The 20,659-nt window shown below is 35.1% G+C and overlaps 1 protein-coding gene across 1 annotated transcript in view; it reads right to left on the bottom strand.

Moving 5' to 3' along the window:
- Positions 1–20,659, bottom strand: part of PIEZO1 (piezo type mechanosensitive ion channel component 1) — a 3,550,337-nt gene that overhangs the window by 872,893 nt on the left and 2,656,785 nt on the right. The window contains exon 30 of the mRNA XM_044081575.1: positions 19,953–20,076. Within this exon, the coding sequence (XP_043937510.1) occupies positions 19,953–20,076 (124 nt within the window). The remainder of the gene's footprint in view (positions 1–19,952; positions 20,077–20,659) is intronic.

Below are 20,659 nucleotides of genomic sequence, written 5' to 3'. Positions count from 1 at the left end.
AGTTCTGAAAATTGGGTACTGTTTTGGTTTGAACCAACATATTCAATTAGACACTGTGTTAAACTGCCTTTTTTTGTTTGCTTTATTTTGTTGGAAGATAACCTAACTTTACACTATGTACAATAGCTTTAGACTATTTTAACCATATATTTTTTTCATTGGTGAGGTAATTTATTTCTACTTAGGTATTTGTACTTAGGTACTGCTACAGGTTGAACAACAAAAATACCAGTCGATAATTTCTGTATATTATTAATTGGTTACTTAATTTTTCTTCTTCTCTTTATTTGCCTACCACACATTGTGACTTACAATGCAGCGCTTATTAGAAGAACATTTAGAAATCACTAACAAACTTATACAAGCGCTTCATGATCAGCGCAATAATGTAGGAATGGAGGAAGAAATTATTATTACTGAAACACAAGAGCAGTTATTGACTCTACACTCTACTCCTAACACCAGTATGCATGGGCAGAGACCCACTGCTAGGCAACGAACAACAACTCCCACAAGAAACATTACAACGTCAGGAAACAGTGGTGTTGTGCCACTACCTTTAAACTGTGCAACTAACAACAGAGATGATCGAAACATAGGTGCACAATCAGGAAACTATCAGTCTTATAATATGGATTTAAAGCAGTTTTTGTTGCCTCTTTCACTTTCAAAAAAGACTTTTATGTCTAGAGATATGGGGACACTCAACTCGCAGCTAGCAGAATTTGAAAAAACTTTAAAGACATTTAAATCAATCCAAATGGATAATGCATTTTTAGAACGCTCATTAGAACTTAAACAAGTCCCTAAGGGACTACGGATCTTTAAACTGCCACACGGTTTTGAAGAAGGAACTGCTATATTTTCTGAACTTTTATCTTTATTCGACAAAGCTGGTTTAGATTTATTACGACTTATTATTCGTAACAACATAGAAAAATTAAACATATTGAATGAAAAACTATGCCAACTTGACAGAAACATTAAGGCAGACCTTCTTTTTGAGCAAAACAAATTTAGACTTGACAATATATACAAGGATATGGATAGATACATTAATAAAGGTCTAGAAATTAAAAATCACAAAATAGAAAGAGACATCAAAGACTATAAAAATAACAGAGTGTACACACATTTTAAAGAATATAAAAACATGCAATATTTTAATAATTATTCTCGAAACATTGATTATGATATGCAAAATTTTAATTCAAATTCTAACTTGGGTTCTGAAAACCCAACCAGACATAATACTAACAATAATGAAGAATTGCCAAGTGTTTTTTTAGACCAGCCGGTGTTGAGGAGGTCGGAAAGAATAAGGGACAGACAGGGCAGCAACAAACATCAACAACACAACTACAATCACAACCACTACAACAAGGGGGAACACAGAACGAACCAATGGTACAGATGAATCACATTTTTCATCAGTATGGTCCCAATACTGATTTGATTACTGAACAAGAATTGGGTAGTTGTACTATTTCCACACTAGCTGGTTTTAGTTTATTTAATTATACTAAAAACAATTTTGACATTAATTATTTAAGACTGTTTTGTAAAGGTTTTAAATTTGTACCCTCATTTTACTTGGATATTGGTAATGTCCTGATAAATTTGAAAATGTATACAAGACTTTTAAATTTAAAAATATTTTTTCAGTTTAATAATCCCATCTTAGACTCACACTATATTACCCCCAAGCGTTCCAGTACTTTCATTCCTCCGCAACATTTTTTAATTCAAATTTTTGAAAAGCTCTGTGAAAATCAAATAAGACGAGTTCTAAACAAAAAAGTTTTGTCTAACTTCAATTTAACTACAGCTGAACAGTTTTGTTTAAAAGAAATAACTAGTTCCGATAAGTACAGGATCATGAAACCAGACAAAGGTGGAGGGGGTAGTTATAATGTTGAACAGTGACTACTATGCAAAAATGACAGAACTACTATCTGATGACACGTATGAGAGAGTGACTAGGTATGATGTGAACAAAGCCTACACAAAAATAGACTGGCTAACGTATGATTATTTGATGGATGCAAGCATTGACCAAAACACATACAAATACATATCTGTTGAATTTCCTATCACGCCCTCAATTTTTGGTATCCCAAAAATTCACAAGGACATACAAAACCCTCCATTAAGACCCATTGTCTCAGCCAAGGGTTCAAAAACAGAAGCTTTAGCAGCATTGGTTGATTTTAAATGCAAAGGAATTCTGGAAAACCTACCACATATTCTTAAAGACTCGTGGCATTGTTTAGAATGTGTAAGAGAATTTAGTAAAAATTTTGATTTTCAAACAAAATTTTTTATGGCTACTATTGATGTAGTAAATTTATTTTCAGTCATCCCTCACGAAAAGGGGACAGAAATGTTCGAATTTTGTCTTAACAGACAAAAAGGTTCTAACAGTTCCGAAAATCGGTTAGTTACATCTATGCTAGAACTTGTTTTAGAAAACAATTTTATTTTTTTCAACAACAACTATTATTTACAGAAAAAGGGTGTTGCCATGGGGGCTAGATGTGCCCCCATTTACGCCAACTTAGTTCTAGCACAATGGGAATTTGAATTTGTATACACTAGTTTTTATTGGGACAAGATTTTACTTTATTTAAGGTACTTGGACGATATTTTAATTTTTTGGGGAGGATCTAAAGAAGAATTTACTGAATTCATTGAATATTTAGAACAGACGACCGAATTTTTAAAGTTTACAAGTCACATTTATGAAAATAACGTTGAATTTTTAGACATTAAGCTTTCTGTTATTAACCACACTATTACATCAACTCTATTTAGGGAAAAAAACACATTCAAATTCATTTCTACATTTTGATAGTTGTCACCCTTTCTTTCAAAAGAAGAACTTAGTCAAAGGACAAATGGTTAGATTGTCCAGAATCATAAGTGACAACCTTTTGTTTGAACATGAACTTGATAAATTAATGGCTATGTTTCAAGAAAGAGGCTACCCTTACGATCTATTATTTAAGATCAGACACGAGGTTGAAACAAAGAGGGTAACGACATACAAACCTATTATTATGTGTGACACGCAAAAGGAGGTAACCCCCAAGGTTAACATTAATAGGAATGATGCATTAATTATTCCTTACAACAACAGAACAAATGAGATTGTGACTTGCATTCAAGAAGTTTGGAAAAGTGTAATAGAGATAGATTCAGAGATTCTAGAAATTTTAGGAAGTAAACCTAACATAGTATTTAGCAGAGGGAAAAATCTTAAGAAACTATTTGAAAACAACACTCACAAAGACTTGTTGAAACATTCTAAGATGACTAAGTGTGGTTCATGTAAAATTTGTAGATACATTAATGAAGGACCATACACTACTGTTGACAATTATGGAAAAACCATTAAATGTCCAGGCCATTGTAATTGTAACTCCACCATGGTGGTTTACTTAGCAACATGTTCAGTATGTAATGCATTTTATATAGGGAAAACTATAAGAAGACTTAAAACACGTGTCATTGAACATTTGAGTGATATAAAAAGACACAAGAATACGAACATGCTTTTTAACCACAGTATCAATTGTTCAAATTTTAAACGGTTTTTATTTTTTGTCATTGACAAAATTCCTGTCAACATACACATGGGTGGAGATGTAAAAAATTTACTGGAAGCAAAAGAATGTTTATGGCAGCTTAGATTGAATGCCAGTAAATGGCCAGGTTTAAATGAACAAATTTCCATTTCGAGTATATTAAAACTTAGATCTCATTTTATATGAATTTATTAACAAGTTTATTGTGGTGTTTATTAATAAATTAGTTACATTTATTTTTTTTATAAAAAAAAAAAAAAAAAAAAAAAAAAGAACATTTTAAAAATTCAATTTATGTACACATAATTCCCTTTGTGTATACTCTGTTAATTGATTGAAAGATATTTATATTCATTGTGTAATATCTATAGTAATATTTATATTTTTATATATTTATTTCTCAAAGCAATACAATATATATTTTTTATATAAATATTGATATCGTAGTAATACTATTACTATTTTGTCAATTAACTATAAGATAGTTTTTATTAATGTGAAAAGATTGACTTGCACAGTAGCTTCAGCTTTTAAAAGCAACTACTACTATATCATGAGTTATTATTGTTAGTTATTTAGTTTCATCACATTATTTTTACATTTTTAGTATTCCAGTTAACATAATATTTTAGAATTTTAGAATTTTATAACTATTTGATTGTTGTTTTTTTATTTTGGAGAACCTCTTGTACAAACACAAATGTGGTTTAACAACAATTGTATTTTAATAACAATGGTTGAAAAAGGTTGTTATACCTTTAAGAAACACTCTGTTTTAATTTATTGATTAGTTAATTATTCAATTACTTGATTAAAGGCATTTTTAAAGTATAAAAGGGATGATCTGCAACATGTTCAGTGTACTCTGATGATGCCCAGTTGATGGGTGAAAGCGCTTAGTATCTTACATTTATGGACTTCTTGTTGGTTGAAGTATTTTGTGTCATTAAATAAATTGGATGTTTTATAAAGACTGGGACTCAAGGTTACCGCTTTATTTTAGCTTACAAGTCTACTTCTTAAGTTGTTTGTTGGAAAACCTGAGTTTCAAAAATGATGTAATTTTGGGAGGGCCTTAGAGACATGTTTGTTAGCAATGTTTAAATACTATTTCTCACAAGAGACTGAAAGCATTTTGAGTTTGGACATCTAACTCAGCACTATGATTTTTTGTAGGAATAGTTAAAGCTAGTAAAGATTAATTAGGTATTTTTCTTTGAAATCAGACCTGTCCTACTGCATTATTTTAAGTTTCTGTGTGATCTCTGGACTCTTAGATATCTCTGTGGTGTAGTAGTTTTCTCTTGTGTTTTAATTACTTATTATTAAAAATTTTTAAAACCTTCTACCTGTGGCTGCTTTATGTAGAAATCAGCTCTAGAGTACATTGCATATTTATAGAGGTTATTGTAAAAGGCCACTCTAAAGTAAGCCTTGACTGTTAGTCATACTACCACTGGATAATAATATTGCACAGTAATAATTGGACACCCTTTTAAGGGCCTTTGAGTAGCTGATATTTATTAGTTGGTGGTGGCAGTAATTATTACCATATAGCCTGGGTAAAGGGGCACAGCTGGAGAACCTGTGCCAGCCTTTTTCCCAGGAAGGTCTGTGTGGTTGTATAACCTCTTCTCAAAGTGTGTGTGTGGTGTGTCAGCTACCTGCGCAGGGACACAAAGCACTGGTTGGACAGAGAGGGTACTGGAGGTTAGCTTGCCAGCTAGGCTGAGATCTGGACCCTATAGCTGTGCCAGTGGGGAGTCTTATTGGGGACTTGGAGAACAAGGAAGCAACCAGCCCCAGACTGACTGTGATCTCTATGTGCACTTAAGGGAAATTGTACTTTACTGTGTGTATTAGCTATCCTTTCTCCTCTTCTAGTAGACAACCTCCCTGGTGTTAGTGGTAAGGACTGAGGCTCCTTGATTGCTGGGCCAGGGCACGGTCATCACACCATATATCATTGTCACTTTACTTATCAAATAATAATCAACACAATGCATGCCATATTTATCCTGAATCTTATTTAGTCTGCAGGCTACTGTCAGTTACACAGGCATGGCTTAGCCAAAAATTATCACTTGCTCCTTACAAAGACAAGTGTGATGAATGCTAGTTGTATAAATGAAAGAATCACCAGTGATAACATTTTTCAGGTTGCTTATTTCTACTGTATGCCTAATGGGTTCACATACCAGGCCACCATTATCAGAACCTCGCAAGTTGTAGACGCTCTTAACTTTACAGAATATTCCAATATAGTGTCTTCATAAGCATGTGAAAGATTATTTTGGGCCGTGTGTCTTTTGAGATTTTTGTGTTCTAAAAATGTTGTAGGAAGTTTTATTAGGAGAACTCTTTTGCACTCTTTGCCTCCATTACTTGTCCACCATCAGCCCCTTTCTGGACAATTGGCCCATTATTCCCCATGCCCAATAGGGTTCACCTGGATGGGGCTATCACTAAGAGAGCTATCGAGGGTAGCTTGATTTTTTTTTTCTACTTAGCCCTACATTTTCTTGGGGTATGTCCACCTTGTGGAGCCAAAGAGAAGCATGTAATGGGCTGTCTGCACTTGTTATCCCTCACTTCTGCAAAGAACATTGTCAACAAGCTGCCCTGCCACCACCCCTCAATCTTTGGAAGTAGTTTCCTTGGTCTCCACTGGAGAAACTGCATCTTCCTATGTGCTTCCTGAGCACCCACTACTTTCCCCACCCTCCAGTACAGGTGAGTGGGTCAATCCCCTTCACTCCTCTCCCTCCCTGTCTGGTTCTCCCAGTGCTGGGGCTATTAATCGAACCGCAATCATCTGTGTCACAGTAAGGGCCCCACACCTCTGCACCATACGGCCAGACTATCACACCTTACTGAATTTCAAGTCGAAGTCAGTCGTCCTGCTAGACAGGGGTCCACGGAAGTAAATACTGTGGGAAGAAATAGCCAGGGAATTGTTATGGCTAGGCTTGTATAGGCTCTACGGCCGATAGCCTAATACCAACCTATGAACCTACGGGTTCTTATTTTATATGCCTCAATTCCTTATTCTCACCACCACCTTATTTATACTATCCTTCCCTCTCCTTTCATCTTTTCTACAGTTCACTGGATCCTTTTTTCCCAAAACGTTCTAATTTAACCTGTTACTTAATAATTCTCCTTTTTTCAGACACTTGTCCTAGTCCATATAATATCCCTTCTTTCTTGTACACCTTTCTTGTCTTCTTGGTTCCAGTACTTTCTGCTTTTCATTCTCTCTCATCCCCTCACTACTATATATATATCCTCCCTTTTGTTTCTATCAACACATCTCAAGGGAATCCTCTCCCTTGTATCTACATATACATAATTCTATATAAGTGTAGGCATATTCTCAGGCTTCTTGCACTCCATTTATTAGATAATACAACAATGTAATGCACCAAGGTCTCGTTTTACTTCCTGACTATTCATTATCACATCACATATTTATTTCAGTAACATTGTTTCCTTGCACATGTATTATCCTTTCTTTCTTTGTACTTGCAGTTGTCATTTATTCTTTGAACTGTGCAACAAATTATTTGTTAGGCTGCCTGAAATGTACCATGCACACCCCTAGTGCTTTACTGACTACATATTACATACCCAACAGCCATAAGAATGTTGAAATATGGATGCCCATTTCAGAAATGCTGGTAATCTAAGTTTCTCAAGTAACCATTAGCGCTGCTGTTTAAAGGATGAAAAAGGTACAGGAAACAAAATGGAACAAATGCTCACACCTTGGTCACTTTTCCCATGAAAATGCACTGCTACACCACTTCTCAATTATTGTGGTTGATCTACATTTCTCTTTCAACTGCTACATGCAACATACCTCCTAATTAAAAAGACCAAAACACAAACATTAGACAAATGATTGAAAGTATGGTAGTTCTCTCACTGCATCATTTCCAACTGCACCATAATCATGATAACTGCCACCTCAGGATCATTCTCAAAAAGACCCAACATGTTGGACTTCAAGATGGCTGCAGACTAATCAACAGGTTGATTACAGTTCTCCCAGTTTGAAAATCGCAACTGCAAAAACAAGCCAGTTACAGCAATTCATTTGGAGAAATTCAGTCACTGGCTAGTAATTAAATTGTCTGGATGTCAGAAAGAAGTTAAGAGGAAATCAAACAAAAACGGAGAAGAAAAAGCACTGGCTTAGAAGAATATTGCAGCTGTTCAGTATAAAGCAGTTCAAGTTTCAGTTCTGGTACAGAGAATGACCTTCAGTAATTTACAGGGAAAATTAAACAACTCTAAGTATATTTGATTTAAGTAAATGAAACACTGAAGGAATATATGAAAGTAATAACAAAAGGCTGGAAAGTAGAAACTTTAACTAGCTATTCAGATGGACTGACAAAAACTACAAAAATAAGAGGAGTAAATAAAAAAATGTCTGGTTGAGTATGAGACTTCCCAAGAAAAGCTATTTCAAAAATAGAGTTAGAAGATGCATCACACAGAGAAAACCAGAGACTTTTCTGTTGTACTAGTAAAATGTAAGGAAAAGACTGCATTCATTTTATGTAAGTACAAACAACTATGCTAATGTTTCATAGCAGGATTTGTTAATTCAGAAGGCACATCATATCAATGCCCCAAATCTTGACATGATTCAGCAGCCAAAACCTATATTAGTAAAGATGCCATCATACTAGCAGAAAGAGTTGTTCCTGACAAAAAATTGTGGCAGAAGGAAAAAGTATTAAAAACTGGGGGTAGCAGAGTGTTTGTATAAAATGATTATTTATTGTACACCAGGCAGAAGAGAAGCAAGTTTAACCCAGCAATCAAATAATGTTAAGAGGCATGTGTGAGATTCAAGCTGCTGTATCCAGCTTTTTCAGAATATTTTTCCCTGGTGGATCAAATGTGTTTTTGGATGCAGCACTAAGGAATAAATTAGTCTACAAAGAGTGAGCCAGGAAGCAGAAGAGGATGTTGCCTCTCATTCTTCCAACAGAAACAAAGCCCATACAGAGAGACTTTGCCAGTGCACCCTTTTCTATTTTCCCAAAGAAAAATGCTCAATTGACAGAAAACACACATGAGCTGACTAGAAGAACCAGAAGCACCTTGGACTTGAACCAAAGACTGGTGCTTCGAGATGGAAAGTATCAAAAAGAAAATCAGCAGTGCTATGAAATGAATGAATAAATGGGGGAATATAAACATCATCCCTATTAAACATAGGAACAGACATGTGAAGTGTGTCTTTATAAGAAGTGGTTGAAGAAAGAATGGCAATTTGTTGACTGTGCTAAACTAAAAAAATTCACTACAGAAAGTATACAATAAACTATAAAGCAGTACAGTGTGTAGTCAGGGATATTTTAAATGCGAGGTAAGGATGTATTATCATTGACAGCTTTGTATATTAAAGACTGTAAAGCAAAAAAGTACATTTACTATCAGCAAGCTGCCTAAGCTTTAGACTGCAACAAGGTACAAATGTTTGGACAGAAGCAAGTTAAAGTTAATATAATTTTGTGCTCTTGGGCTGCTGGCTGGGTGATGTAAAACAGCGCTGATCAAAGTTTATGTACAACAAAGATAATAACTTTCTGTTTTATATATGTGGATATTAGGAATATATGGATATCAAAAATGCCCTTGGTTTAAGCTGCAGACAAGAATATTTTAGCAAACAGATTCGAGAAACAAGTTAAAATGATAAAAGGCATGACAATTGCTAGTTCATTCTAGTAAAGTCATTAGCTATTTTATTCCATAAGCAAAGACTTCCAGTAGGAGACAAGTCTACAAAAGTGCAGGCAATTATGAGAGGGCAGTGTGTTCTGAGTGAAATTTACAAAGATTCTTTCATGCATATCCAAAGTCAAATACTGCTTTTCTTAAACACAAACAGTCTGCAGGTGGAAGTAATTAGTCATGGGAGGTCTGAACTTTATCTGTTGAGTGAACTATAAATGGCACAGTGTAATTAACACATAAATGTACACTGGTAAGCAGTTCAGTGAAAAATAAAAGTAGTTTTGAACTCTGCAAAGTGAATATGTTAAGTTTTACAGCTAGTTGCCTCCCCAGCAGCCTTCATAAAGTAATGCATTTAATATAACAATACACACTTTAGTCCACTTATTTAAAAGGTAACCCATTCACTCTTTTGTTGTTTGCGAGTTGTTTTTCACATCTGGGAGGGGGACAGAGATAAGAAAAGAACAGACAGCAATTAGTGTAAGTGAGAACACTTGCTGCAATATGTGCTTTAGCATGGGTAACCATGACAATGTGACACAGATTTAAATGGAGATAAGAAGTAAGAAGCAACTACATAACAAATCAGCCTCCCAGACATTAAAAAAAAACTAAAGGAGAAAAAAACAAATCGAGCCACAACTGTGGACTGCCAGACATTAATGTGCGCATGTAAATTAAACGTCGATAATATACAAGTATCATTTCTGGGGGGAAGTAACAGCTTTCTATCATAATGGCTACTCTGCCCAGAGAATGTAAATGGTCTTACAGATTCAGAAAAAAACAGAGTAATGAATCATATTAAAAGGTGTAGAGTGAATATAGCAGTGCTGCAAGAGACACATTAGGATGTGAATTTGACAATGAAAGGATTTCAGGGTAGACATTTAGCAGAATATCATGGATAAAGGAGAAAGAGGAGTAATAATACTGATTACTACATGGCCTCCGGTAGTGATACAAGAGGGAAAAAAAATAATGGTAAATTTACAGTAGTAAGGAGATGATGGCAAGAGAGATTTACACTGGCATGTATTTTTGTATTCCACCGACACTAGCTATGATGAAGCTAAACAGAGTTTTGTGAGAAAGATTTCAGCAGGGAATATTATTTATTGGTAGGAAATGGAACCTGATTTGCAATACTGGGGCTGTATCAGGGGGACAAATTAGGGAAAATATAACAAAAGGGTACATTTCTGAATAAATACAGGAGGATGCTTAGTATGGAACATGCAAATTCAGTAGCAGGATCTCAGGCAGAATTTACATATTTCCCAGGGTAAAATAAATGGGTTAGACTGGAAAAATATATATATCTCCCAAGAGTATGTGCATTTAATTGAAAGTTTAACACACATCCAACAACTACTTCAGCTCATGCACCAAAACACTGATAATAAAGATGCAGAAGAATGTAGTAGAAATGAGAGACACTGGTAATTTCCCTCTTACCTATTAAAGAGAAAGGCATTTCAGGAATGGGTAATGGAAATTATTGGAGAGTTTAAGGGAAGACAGAAATTTCTTCAGAACAGACAGCTAGTCAGTGGGATAAAATAAAAAAGACAAACACCAAGACCCTCAGCCACATAGCTGAACCAAAAAGAGAACTCATTAATGACACACTGGATCACCAAAGAAAATGTTTTAAGCACTTTCATTATTTTTAATTTGAGAACTTCATCAGAAAACACAAACATTAATAAAAACATTTAAATAAAAAAACAATTATGACATCAAAAATGTTTCATTCAATGAAAACCATCAATACGCTTTGAACCATTAGCTAAACTCTGCGTTTTAAAAATATATGCTTAAATATGCTAAAATACTTATTTTAAGACAATACAAAAAAAAAAAAAACCTAACCACTAAAAGATAATTCAGATAATCTTGTATTTGAGTAAACATTTCACAGAAATAGTCTCATTAAGTCCAGGTGGATGGTCTGCCCTCAAAAACACTTGCCATTTCATTTCTTATTTTTCTAAAAAAAAAATCATTGAAACTGCCAACAAACGAACTCGTGTTCATCTTTTCTACTACCAAGAACATGAATTTGTGAAAATCAGCACACACTATACTGTGCTTAGCTAAAGCATTAGTGACATTATGTTTCTTAATAGCCTGAACAAGTTTGCGAATCCTTTCACGTAGACTGTTTTCCCTATATAAAAACAGCCACAATTTGTGAAGAAAACTAGATAACTAATCCCCTCCCTTTTACAATTAAATCTGTACTTGGGAATTAAATTAAAACCACAATGTTTAAAAAAATAGTTACTGGAATTGTTGATGTACCTGCAAAACTTGCAGTCAAAACAAGGTACCATACCACAACACGTTCCAACAGGGAAATCTTCACTACTATGCATTCATTCCACAATCTGTTTCATATTGTCTGTTTTTTGTATACAAATTTTAGATGTAATCCCACAACACTTTCCAGTTCTTTTGGATGACTGTTTTAATGCTACTGTCATCTAAACACATGGATATGGGAAAGGATAAAGTCTTGTTGCTGCTGTTGCCATTTCCACTTCTGGGGAAAAAAAAACAGTTAAAAGGATAGGGGAAAATTTAGTATTCCTGTAATGAATAACTTCTTCAGAAATAGTCCTCAGTTTGGATAATAGATAACCCCTAGAAGTGAACATCTGAATAAGTGTTTGAACGTCTTGTAAAAAGTCAACATTTACACAAATAAGTTGACTAAGTCTAATAATTTGTCTTCTAAAAATACTGAATTTCATAAAAGATGGATGATAATTATCAAAGTGCAGATAGTTGTTGATAAACACGTCCTTCCTGTGCATGTTGCTCAATTTTTTTGTGAACTACATCGATACTGATTTGGGTATCCAAGTTAATAGTGTCACCAATCCCACTTATCTCAAACTTTAACCAGGGGACACTATTATTAACCTCTTGAAAGAAAACTTCAAATAACTTGTTACTCTGTCCATATAAAAACAAGGTCTATATATCTCTTATAGAAAGAGACATGTTTAAACAGCACTATTTGCTTAAGCCCTTCCATTTTCCACCAACACATTACAAGGTTCACAAATGCAAGTGCCATTTTGGTCCCCTACTGCGACCCCACCAATTTGTTGGTGAATGCTATCACAAACCTGAAATTAGTTATTGGTTAAAACAACTTCCAACAAAAGGCATTTTATATTAAATGTCAGAGTTAATAAGGTCGGTGTACTTGACTAAATATAACCTGACCAATTCAATGCCTTCTTCCTGATTGATGACAGTACATAAAGAATTAACACTGAAAGTACAAAAAACTTTTTCATTGCCTTTAGACTGATAACTCTTAAATTTAAAAATAACCAGAAATCTTTCAGATAGCAAATGCTTTTCTGTACAACAGGATTCAAAATAGGATCCAAATAAGCAGCAAAACTTGAGTTTTATTCATAAGGGCAGACACTATTAGTCTTAAAGGTGGTTTCTCCTGATCTTTGTGTATTTTAGGTATACTGAATATTTTGCCCAACTGTGGCTGCACAATAAAGAAAAAAGCTAAAAAATTAAATATCAATGTGACTTTGAAGTAACAAATATAATAAGAACAAATCAACCATCCTGTAACTTCGTCTGACTACATCTTTGAAAACCTTTCTATAATGTTGGTCATCAAAAAGCAGAATGGAGATGGCACTTTCATAATCAGTCAGTCACGTTCATAATCACTAATCCACTGTCCTTGTCTGCCTTCGTAAACCGAAGACCATGACAATTACACAGTCTAAGAAGGGCTAAGCTGTTCACTAGCATTTAGATTGAAATATTTGTTTCTGTGTTTATATTTGCCACTTATGTTAAAAAACAAATCCTATAAATCTGTTTCGCACATTTTTTGAAATAACACTCAAAGTATACTTAAGTGGCAGGTTAGCAACACTGGGTTTCTTAAAAACACAATTTCTATCTTGGGATACATTACACCATCAAGAAAATTTTTCAAATTGAGCTTCCTAACAAACAGTTTAAAATCAATCAAAACATACAGGAGATAAGCTTGTGTCATAGGAATAAACATGAAACCTTTGGACAGTTCTTTAATTCTTCCTCTGCAAAAACCTGAGTGCTAAGGTTTAACAAATGCCAATCAGAAATCACTGTCCCCTTCCTTTCCCTCATCTCCTTCCCCGATTCATTCCCGTCCACTCAATGGTCTGAACCAGACTGCAATCTGTCCAGTGGGAGATAAAGTAATTGATGCAGAAGTGGAGAGAACACCATTGCTGATAAAAGACTAAGCCTCTGCTCCACCACTGGTACAATCTTCCAACACCTATACTTTCTTTTACATTTGGTGCGTTAACTACAGCACCTCTACTGAAATTATCCAATAGACTATTCAGAAAAGTATCTAATTGGTCCAACTTCAGACCATAAATGACACTAGAATGTGTGGTTTCGGACCCCACAATCTCCTTTGATTGCCTACTTTTAATAACACAAGCTTGGACACTTCTGTACACCAAAAAATCTCTTCCAATTTTTTTCTTTTTCTGATAAATAACTGTGACTGTATGTCTCCGTATTTGGCATTAATGCCATCACACATTTATTTGACCAACCGAAAAGAAGGAAGACTAACAACTTGGGTGTCAAGTAAATTAATCTCATCTTCCAAAATCTGCATCTTACTACAATTTCACTGGGCTAAGAGATGAAGGATTTGTAACCCAGCTTTACTGTAAATGTCACAACTGTCAGTGTAAAATTTATCAGTATATTTGATACCACTGGCGAATTTGTACACTCAATCCCAACAGTACAATTTGCATTTCATAACATTTGTTGAAATGAAAATTGTCACCCTCTACAGATTTGTTCGTCAGTAATTTCTTTTCAAGCTGGAAAACGACAGCAGTACAGTCAGGTACCACAAGAGTACTGTTGCCATTTTCCAAAGTCTCATGCCCCAGGGAAAAGGTGGAAAAAGGATCAATTCCACTGTCAACCAAATGGTTACTGAGATGCTGTGTTGTCCTGTGAAAACAAAAACCCTTTGTCGACTCCAAAAGACGAACTACCACAGAAAAAAAATGTTGTGCTCTTTCAACAACAGTCTTAGCCTTTCTGATGACTTCAAGTGTTTGTGTGAGTCTGCATAGCTCATCAGATATCCAGTGAGTACTTAAATTCAAAAGGGATTCATTACTGCCAGGCTTCTCCCACTGAGAAACGAATTGTCACATAAAACTACAGATCCACTCTCATTGTGGAGGTTGACACCCAAAGCGGCCGCAGCCATGTGAAACAACTCTTCAATAAACTAACAAAACAAAAAAAGCACCAGAGGGTATAAACAATGAACAAACACCAAAACCCACGGCCACATAGCTGAACCGAAAGGAGAACTCAACTCATTAACAACACACTGGACCACCAAAGATAATATTTTAAGTGCTTTCATTCTATTTAATTCTTTTTAATTTGATCCGCTGTGGTGGTGCTGCGGTAGCGTTGTTGCCTCACAGTAAGACGCTGTCCGGTTAGACTCTCAGTTAGAGCATCTTCTACGTGGAGACATGTGTGAATAGGCGTTCCTTCGTTGAAGGTTGTGCGTCAGGGCTGGCAACCTGGTACGTAAAAATCAACTGCCAATTATTAGCGGACCGGAGTTACGCTGTGGCGACCCCTAACCGGGAAAAGCCGAATGTCACAACAACATTCTTTTTAATTTGAGAAGTTCATCAGAAAACACACAAATATTAATAAAAAAGTTTAAATACAAAACCAATTTTTACACCAAAACAGTTTCATCCAATGAAAACCTTTGAAGCACTTTGACCCATTAACTAAACTCTCAGTTTTAAAGAGATGTCCTTAAATACACTAAAGCATCTATAAAATTAAGAAGACATTGCAAAAAAAAAAAAAAAAAAAAAAAAAAAAAAAAAAAACACTAAAAGATGTTCAAATAATCTTGCATTTGAGTAAACATTTCTCAGAAATAGCCTCATTAAGCTCAGTGGATAGTCTGCCCTGAAAAACACTTGCCATTTAATTTGTTTTTCTAAAAACTTAATGAAACTGTCAACAAATTAACTCATCCACCTTTTCTACTACAAAGAACATGAATTTACAAAAATCAGCACACACCATACTGTGCTTAGCTACAGCATTAGTGACATTGTGCTTCTTAATAGCCTGTACATGTTTATGAATCCTTTCTCTAAGTTTACAGACTTTCTTCCCTATATAAAAACAGTCACAATTTGTGCAAGAAGATAGAATAATCTATTCACTTTTACAATTAAATATGTACTTGGGAATTAAATTAAGTGTTAATGTACCTGCAAAACTTGCAGTCAAAACAAATTACCATACCACAAGATGTTCTAACAGAGAAGTCTTTACTACTGTGTGTTCATTCTACAATCTACTTAATTATTGTCTGTTTTTTTTGTATATAAATTGTGGATGTAACCCCACAACTTTAACAAGATCCTGGTTCCCTAAAATCAATTTCAAGTTCTTTTGAATGACTGTTTTAAAGTTAAGATTTTCTAAACACATGGGTACAGGAAAGGCAGAGTCTTCCTGTTGTCGTAATTTCCAGTTAAAAGGATAGGGGAGAATTTGATATTTCTGAAATGAATAACTTCTTCAGAAATAGACCTCAGTTTGGGTAATGGATACCCCGGGAATGGAACATTTGAATAAGTGTTTGAACTTCTTGTAAAAAGTCAACATCTGCACTAATAAGTCGACCAAGTCTAACAATTTGTCCTCTAAAAATACTGAATTTCATAAAAGATGGATGATAATTACCAACGTGCAGATAGCTGTTGGTAAACATGTCCTTCCTGTGTATGCAACTCTCACTTTTTTGTGAACTACATCCATACTGATATGGGTATCCAAAAAGTTGCTCAACTTTCCTGAAAGGTTTTGGTGTGTCAAGATAAAATCTCAGCTGCCTATGGATGTCCAGAGTATGAATAATCTTTTTTTTGCTGTTTTTTTTAGATTCTAGAAAGGAGATAATGAGATGGCTTAATTTAAACTATGAAATCATTTTAGGCATAAATGAGGAATAAGTTCTCAAACAGAAACAGTCTTTATGGAACACCAGATAAGGTTGAGTCACCTTAAAAGTTTGCAGCTCAAATTCTCTTATTGCAGATGTCAGAGCAACCAGTAATACTGTCTTCCAAGAGATGAACCATAAATCAGCCTAATGAGCTGCTTCAGGAGGAGGTAAAATCAACTTTTTCCAACAAAATGTTAAGATTCCAGGTAGGTGCCACCTGTTTTCTAAATGGATGCACACTGGGAGAAACAGGCAAACCTCATTCAAAAATATCTTTACCAAAGATTATGATGAAATGAGAGAATCCATAAGCAGGCATCCTGAAATGGCAAACAAACTCTGGCAGAGGAATATGAAAAGCCGGAAGATAATAACTTGTATAGATAATGAAAAAACAGAGGAAAAGAACCCCTGAATGGGCTCTGTTTCTTAGCATGGCACCTACTAACAAATCTTCCATTTACTAATATAAGATTTCCTAGTAGCAGGTTTCTCTCTCTCCTTTACAACCGTTACATGTTCTCAGAAAATATGCCTAAAAGATATAAAAAACTGAATCATCCAGGGAGTCAGTTGAACTTATTTGAGGTTGGGATGTATCAGACACTCTGTCTTGTGTAAGGAAGATTATGTTAACTGTCTTTGGTCAAGTCCATAAGAAATGAGCACCAAATGCTGCCTGGACCAGAAGGGAGCCACCAACACAGCTCCCCATTTAAAATCCCACACATCTGTTGAAGCTGATAAAGGGAAGACCTGTATTCAAAGCTATCTTGTCCTTCCAACACACCATTCGCTTTTTAACAAAGCCAAGCACTGGAATCGGAAATATCAGGAGGTGAAGACACTGGACCATACTGTTTTCAGGAACCACAGAATTAATATCATGTGCAATCTAGCAAAGGGAAACCATAAACCCTAATATACTGAGATAGTCTCTTGTAAAAATCTGGGGCTGACTGGAGAAATTCAGGAAAAATTCCAAGTATAGGTCTACTTTTTTCATGAGGAAGGAATGGCTTTTACATGGTGGTATCCAGAAGAAGCCTTGGAACATTATCTTGTGGGGAGAAATTAAGGAAGATTTTTGAATGCTGACCTGAAATCCTAGATTGATAAGGAAGTTTTTTATCATTGTAAGAGACACCTGACCCTATGAGAAAGATTCTGCAACAAACAAGTAGATTGTCTAAATAAGGAAAAATGTGAATACCTTGCAGTCTGCAACGGCCTATCTCTGGAGCGAAACACTTTGTGAACATCCTTGGAGCAGAATATAATCCAAAGGATACTACTGCAGAGAACTAATACTATAACCCAGGCACAGAAAACCTTAGAAAACATCTTAATACCTGAGGCTACAGGGAAATGATAAGTATCTTTCAAATCTAGGGTCATCAACCAATTGAAAGGAGGAATGAGAGATAAGGTTTTTATGAACAACATTTTGAACTTTCACAAATAGGTTTAGAACAGACAGGTCAAGAACTGATCTCCAAGAGAGATCAATCTTTGGCATCAGAAAAATTCTTGAGTAAAACCTTTCCCCCATAAACCTGGGGGAATGTGTTATATAACCCCCACTGAACACATCTGGCAATGACTGGGGGAAACAGGCAAGCCTGATTTGAAGAATGAGGTGTAATGCGCTAAAAAGGTGGAAGTCTCTCCCACTGCCATCTGTAACCTTCATGAACAACTTTAGGACTATTTGGCTAAAACAACCTGAAGCCAAAAAGGAAGATGAAGAACCAGGGTCTGGGACAGTTTTACAGAAGTGGCATGTGGGGAAGAGGGAGAAGAATGCTGCAATACTTATTCTGTTTTATTGTCCTATTTCTCTAGAAGGGTCCCTCTTTTTTTCTTTGAACCTTCTTGCCACTTTTTCTTGCATGTCTACTTGATAAGAGACTTGTTGGGACTATTTATTTTGCTCTTTGTAAAAGGAACCAAAGTTTATAGTAAAGTTTTTAGCAAATCTGGAGAATGATAGCTAAAAAATGTGATTGACGCTGTTTAAATTACCTTCTTTCATCAAACTGTTTCCAGTACCAAAGTAGCAAAAGGACCGAAGAAAACAATTTACTTAGGATGCAGAAACAATTAAATAATTCAAAGAGGAATTACTTTCTGAAGAGGGAAAACTGGCTGTAAGGTTCCTCATTTTAGAATTCAAAAGGCTAAAGTGACAGAAGAATAAATCCTCTTTACAAATCTATCAAAAGCTTTCCCATCCTTATCAGAGGGAGAGGGATTACCATTAACAACTTTTTTTGTTGCAGCACAATTAAAGAGAGAGTTACAGGATAAGACCTGGGATTTAAAACAAATACTTGCAAGACTAAGGTACTTTATAAGGTCTTTAAACTTCTTAGTGGCTGATGATATTGTAGGCCATATCAAAAACATCTTCCAAAGCTGGTATAACAGGAGGAATAGTAACAGGCTGTGGAAATTTATCTTATAATAGGTCAAAATATTTCTTCAAAGATGGAGGAATATCAGTCTGTTCCCACTGAAACAAGGGTCCAAATGGAGAGATGAAATCGGCAAGAAAATGGAAAGTAGTATCCCTGTATTCCTGGAACTGAATTCATCCTCAAGTCTTGGTGAGTGCCTTCACATGGTACACCCTGTTTTTACAAAACCTCACCAAGACAATACTGATACATACATTGTATTTTACATATCATGGAGAAAGGCAGGTCAATAGAATTTGTGGGAACAATGCATTCAAAATAGTGTTCTGGAGGAGTGAAATTTAAGGGAAGGCCAATTTAATGTTGGAATGAATGAAAATTGTTAAAATAAAAGAAATTTTAAAATGGCTTGTTTTTTCTCTATTACTGTGAATGTACCCATGTCACTTTTTAATATGTTTAATACAGATGTTTAAAAAAGAGCCAACATATCTACTATGCTTACCCACTTAAAATGCAGCATAAAATATATATGTATACAACTAAAAACAAAAAAGTGTATACATTTTAGTTTATCAAACGCGATGTAGCACCTTGTATATAGTTTTAAATGACTGTTACAAAATGTGTCTTCATACTGTCCGATATAAAAACGGTTTGATTAGTATCCATTTTAACTATGCATGACCATTAGAGATTTATTTTACTTACTAATTTACTGTCTTAACTGGAAAGGACTTGAGATGCACATATGCCTGTTTTCAGAAATAACCCGAGATGCTCTGTTGTAGTATGTGAACTTGATCAACTCCACATTATGCAAGTAGAGGCTATGGAAATTAGATACAAGCTTGCTTACAGAACACTGCCTTACTCCACATCACACTTTATTGCCACTCAGAGAAGATGATGACCATTCAGGGGTGTAAACTAGTACAATCGAATCAGCTGGGAAAGGACTACACTAAAGCAGAGAACAGTCACACTACATAATATTCAATGTGAGAAACTCTGTTTCAGGTAGCAAACAATCAGAAAATATAATTTATAATTTACATAGACAACAGAAAACTTTATTTTTTCTACACATGTGCAATATACTGTGTTTCTGACCTAGTAAATGCTGCTCCTCCTCTGTTTTCTGTTGATCCTTGGCTATCTTCTGCAGCTGCTTTTGATGCTCCCGTCTCTGGCGTAGTGCAGACTTTGCATTTGTTACCCAGGCCTCATATGCAAGCTGCACAAAAAAAAATTATTTTAATAAAGTTGATAACTCAATTAATGATACAAACTCATGATTTTTCAAGTTCGTTCTTCAGGATATTACAGACAAGATAGCTTCAAACCATGAAAGGAACAAGAGAGATTAACAAAGAACTGCTTTTCTTTTTTAGACCCACTTACTTCAGTTTTAAAACAAAAAGCTATTGTAGCAAGTCTGTAGTTAAAATAATAGTGGGAAAATAACATTCAGCTATCCAAGTCAATTCAAATACTTAACAGTTCAGCTAATTAAACATGAAAAAGAATCACATTCCAACTCATAATCAACAACTCATGGTTTTAACATACTAAACAAAAGATATTTATATTCCGATTTATTTACAAGGGAAAGACTATCTAAGATGTGAAACCATGTTTTGAATGCTGCCTAGCTGAAAAACAGACAAACTCTGAGAAGTATAACCGTACTGAAGTGGATTCTGTGCTGAAGGTGAAATAGATCATGTGTGAATGTCATCCCAACCTATGTCATTCTATGGAGGATCTACTGTAAAGAAAGCTGGTCTGGATATTAAGAACACGAGGTGCCACTAGGA

This window comes from Protopterus annectens, chromosome 8.part1 (genome assembly GCF_019279795.1).
Source record: "Protopterus annectens isolate FY-2018-M chromosome 8.part1, PAN1.0, whole genome shotgun sequence".
In the NCBI taxonomy this organism is placed as follows: domain Eukaryota; kingdom Metazoa; phylum Chordata; order Ceratodontiformes; family Protopteridae; genus Protopterus; species Protopterus annectens.
Note: the sequence above shows the minus strand (reverse complement) of the source record. Positions and strands in the feature narration are given on the sequence as shown.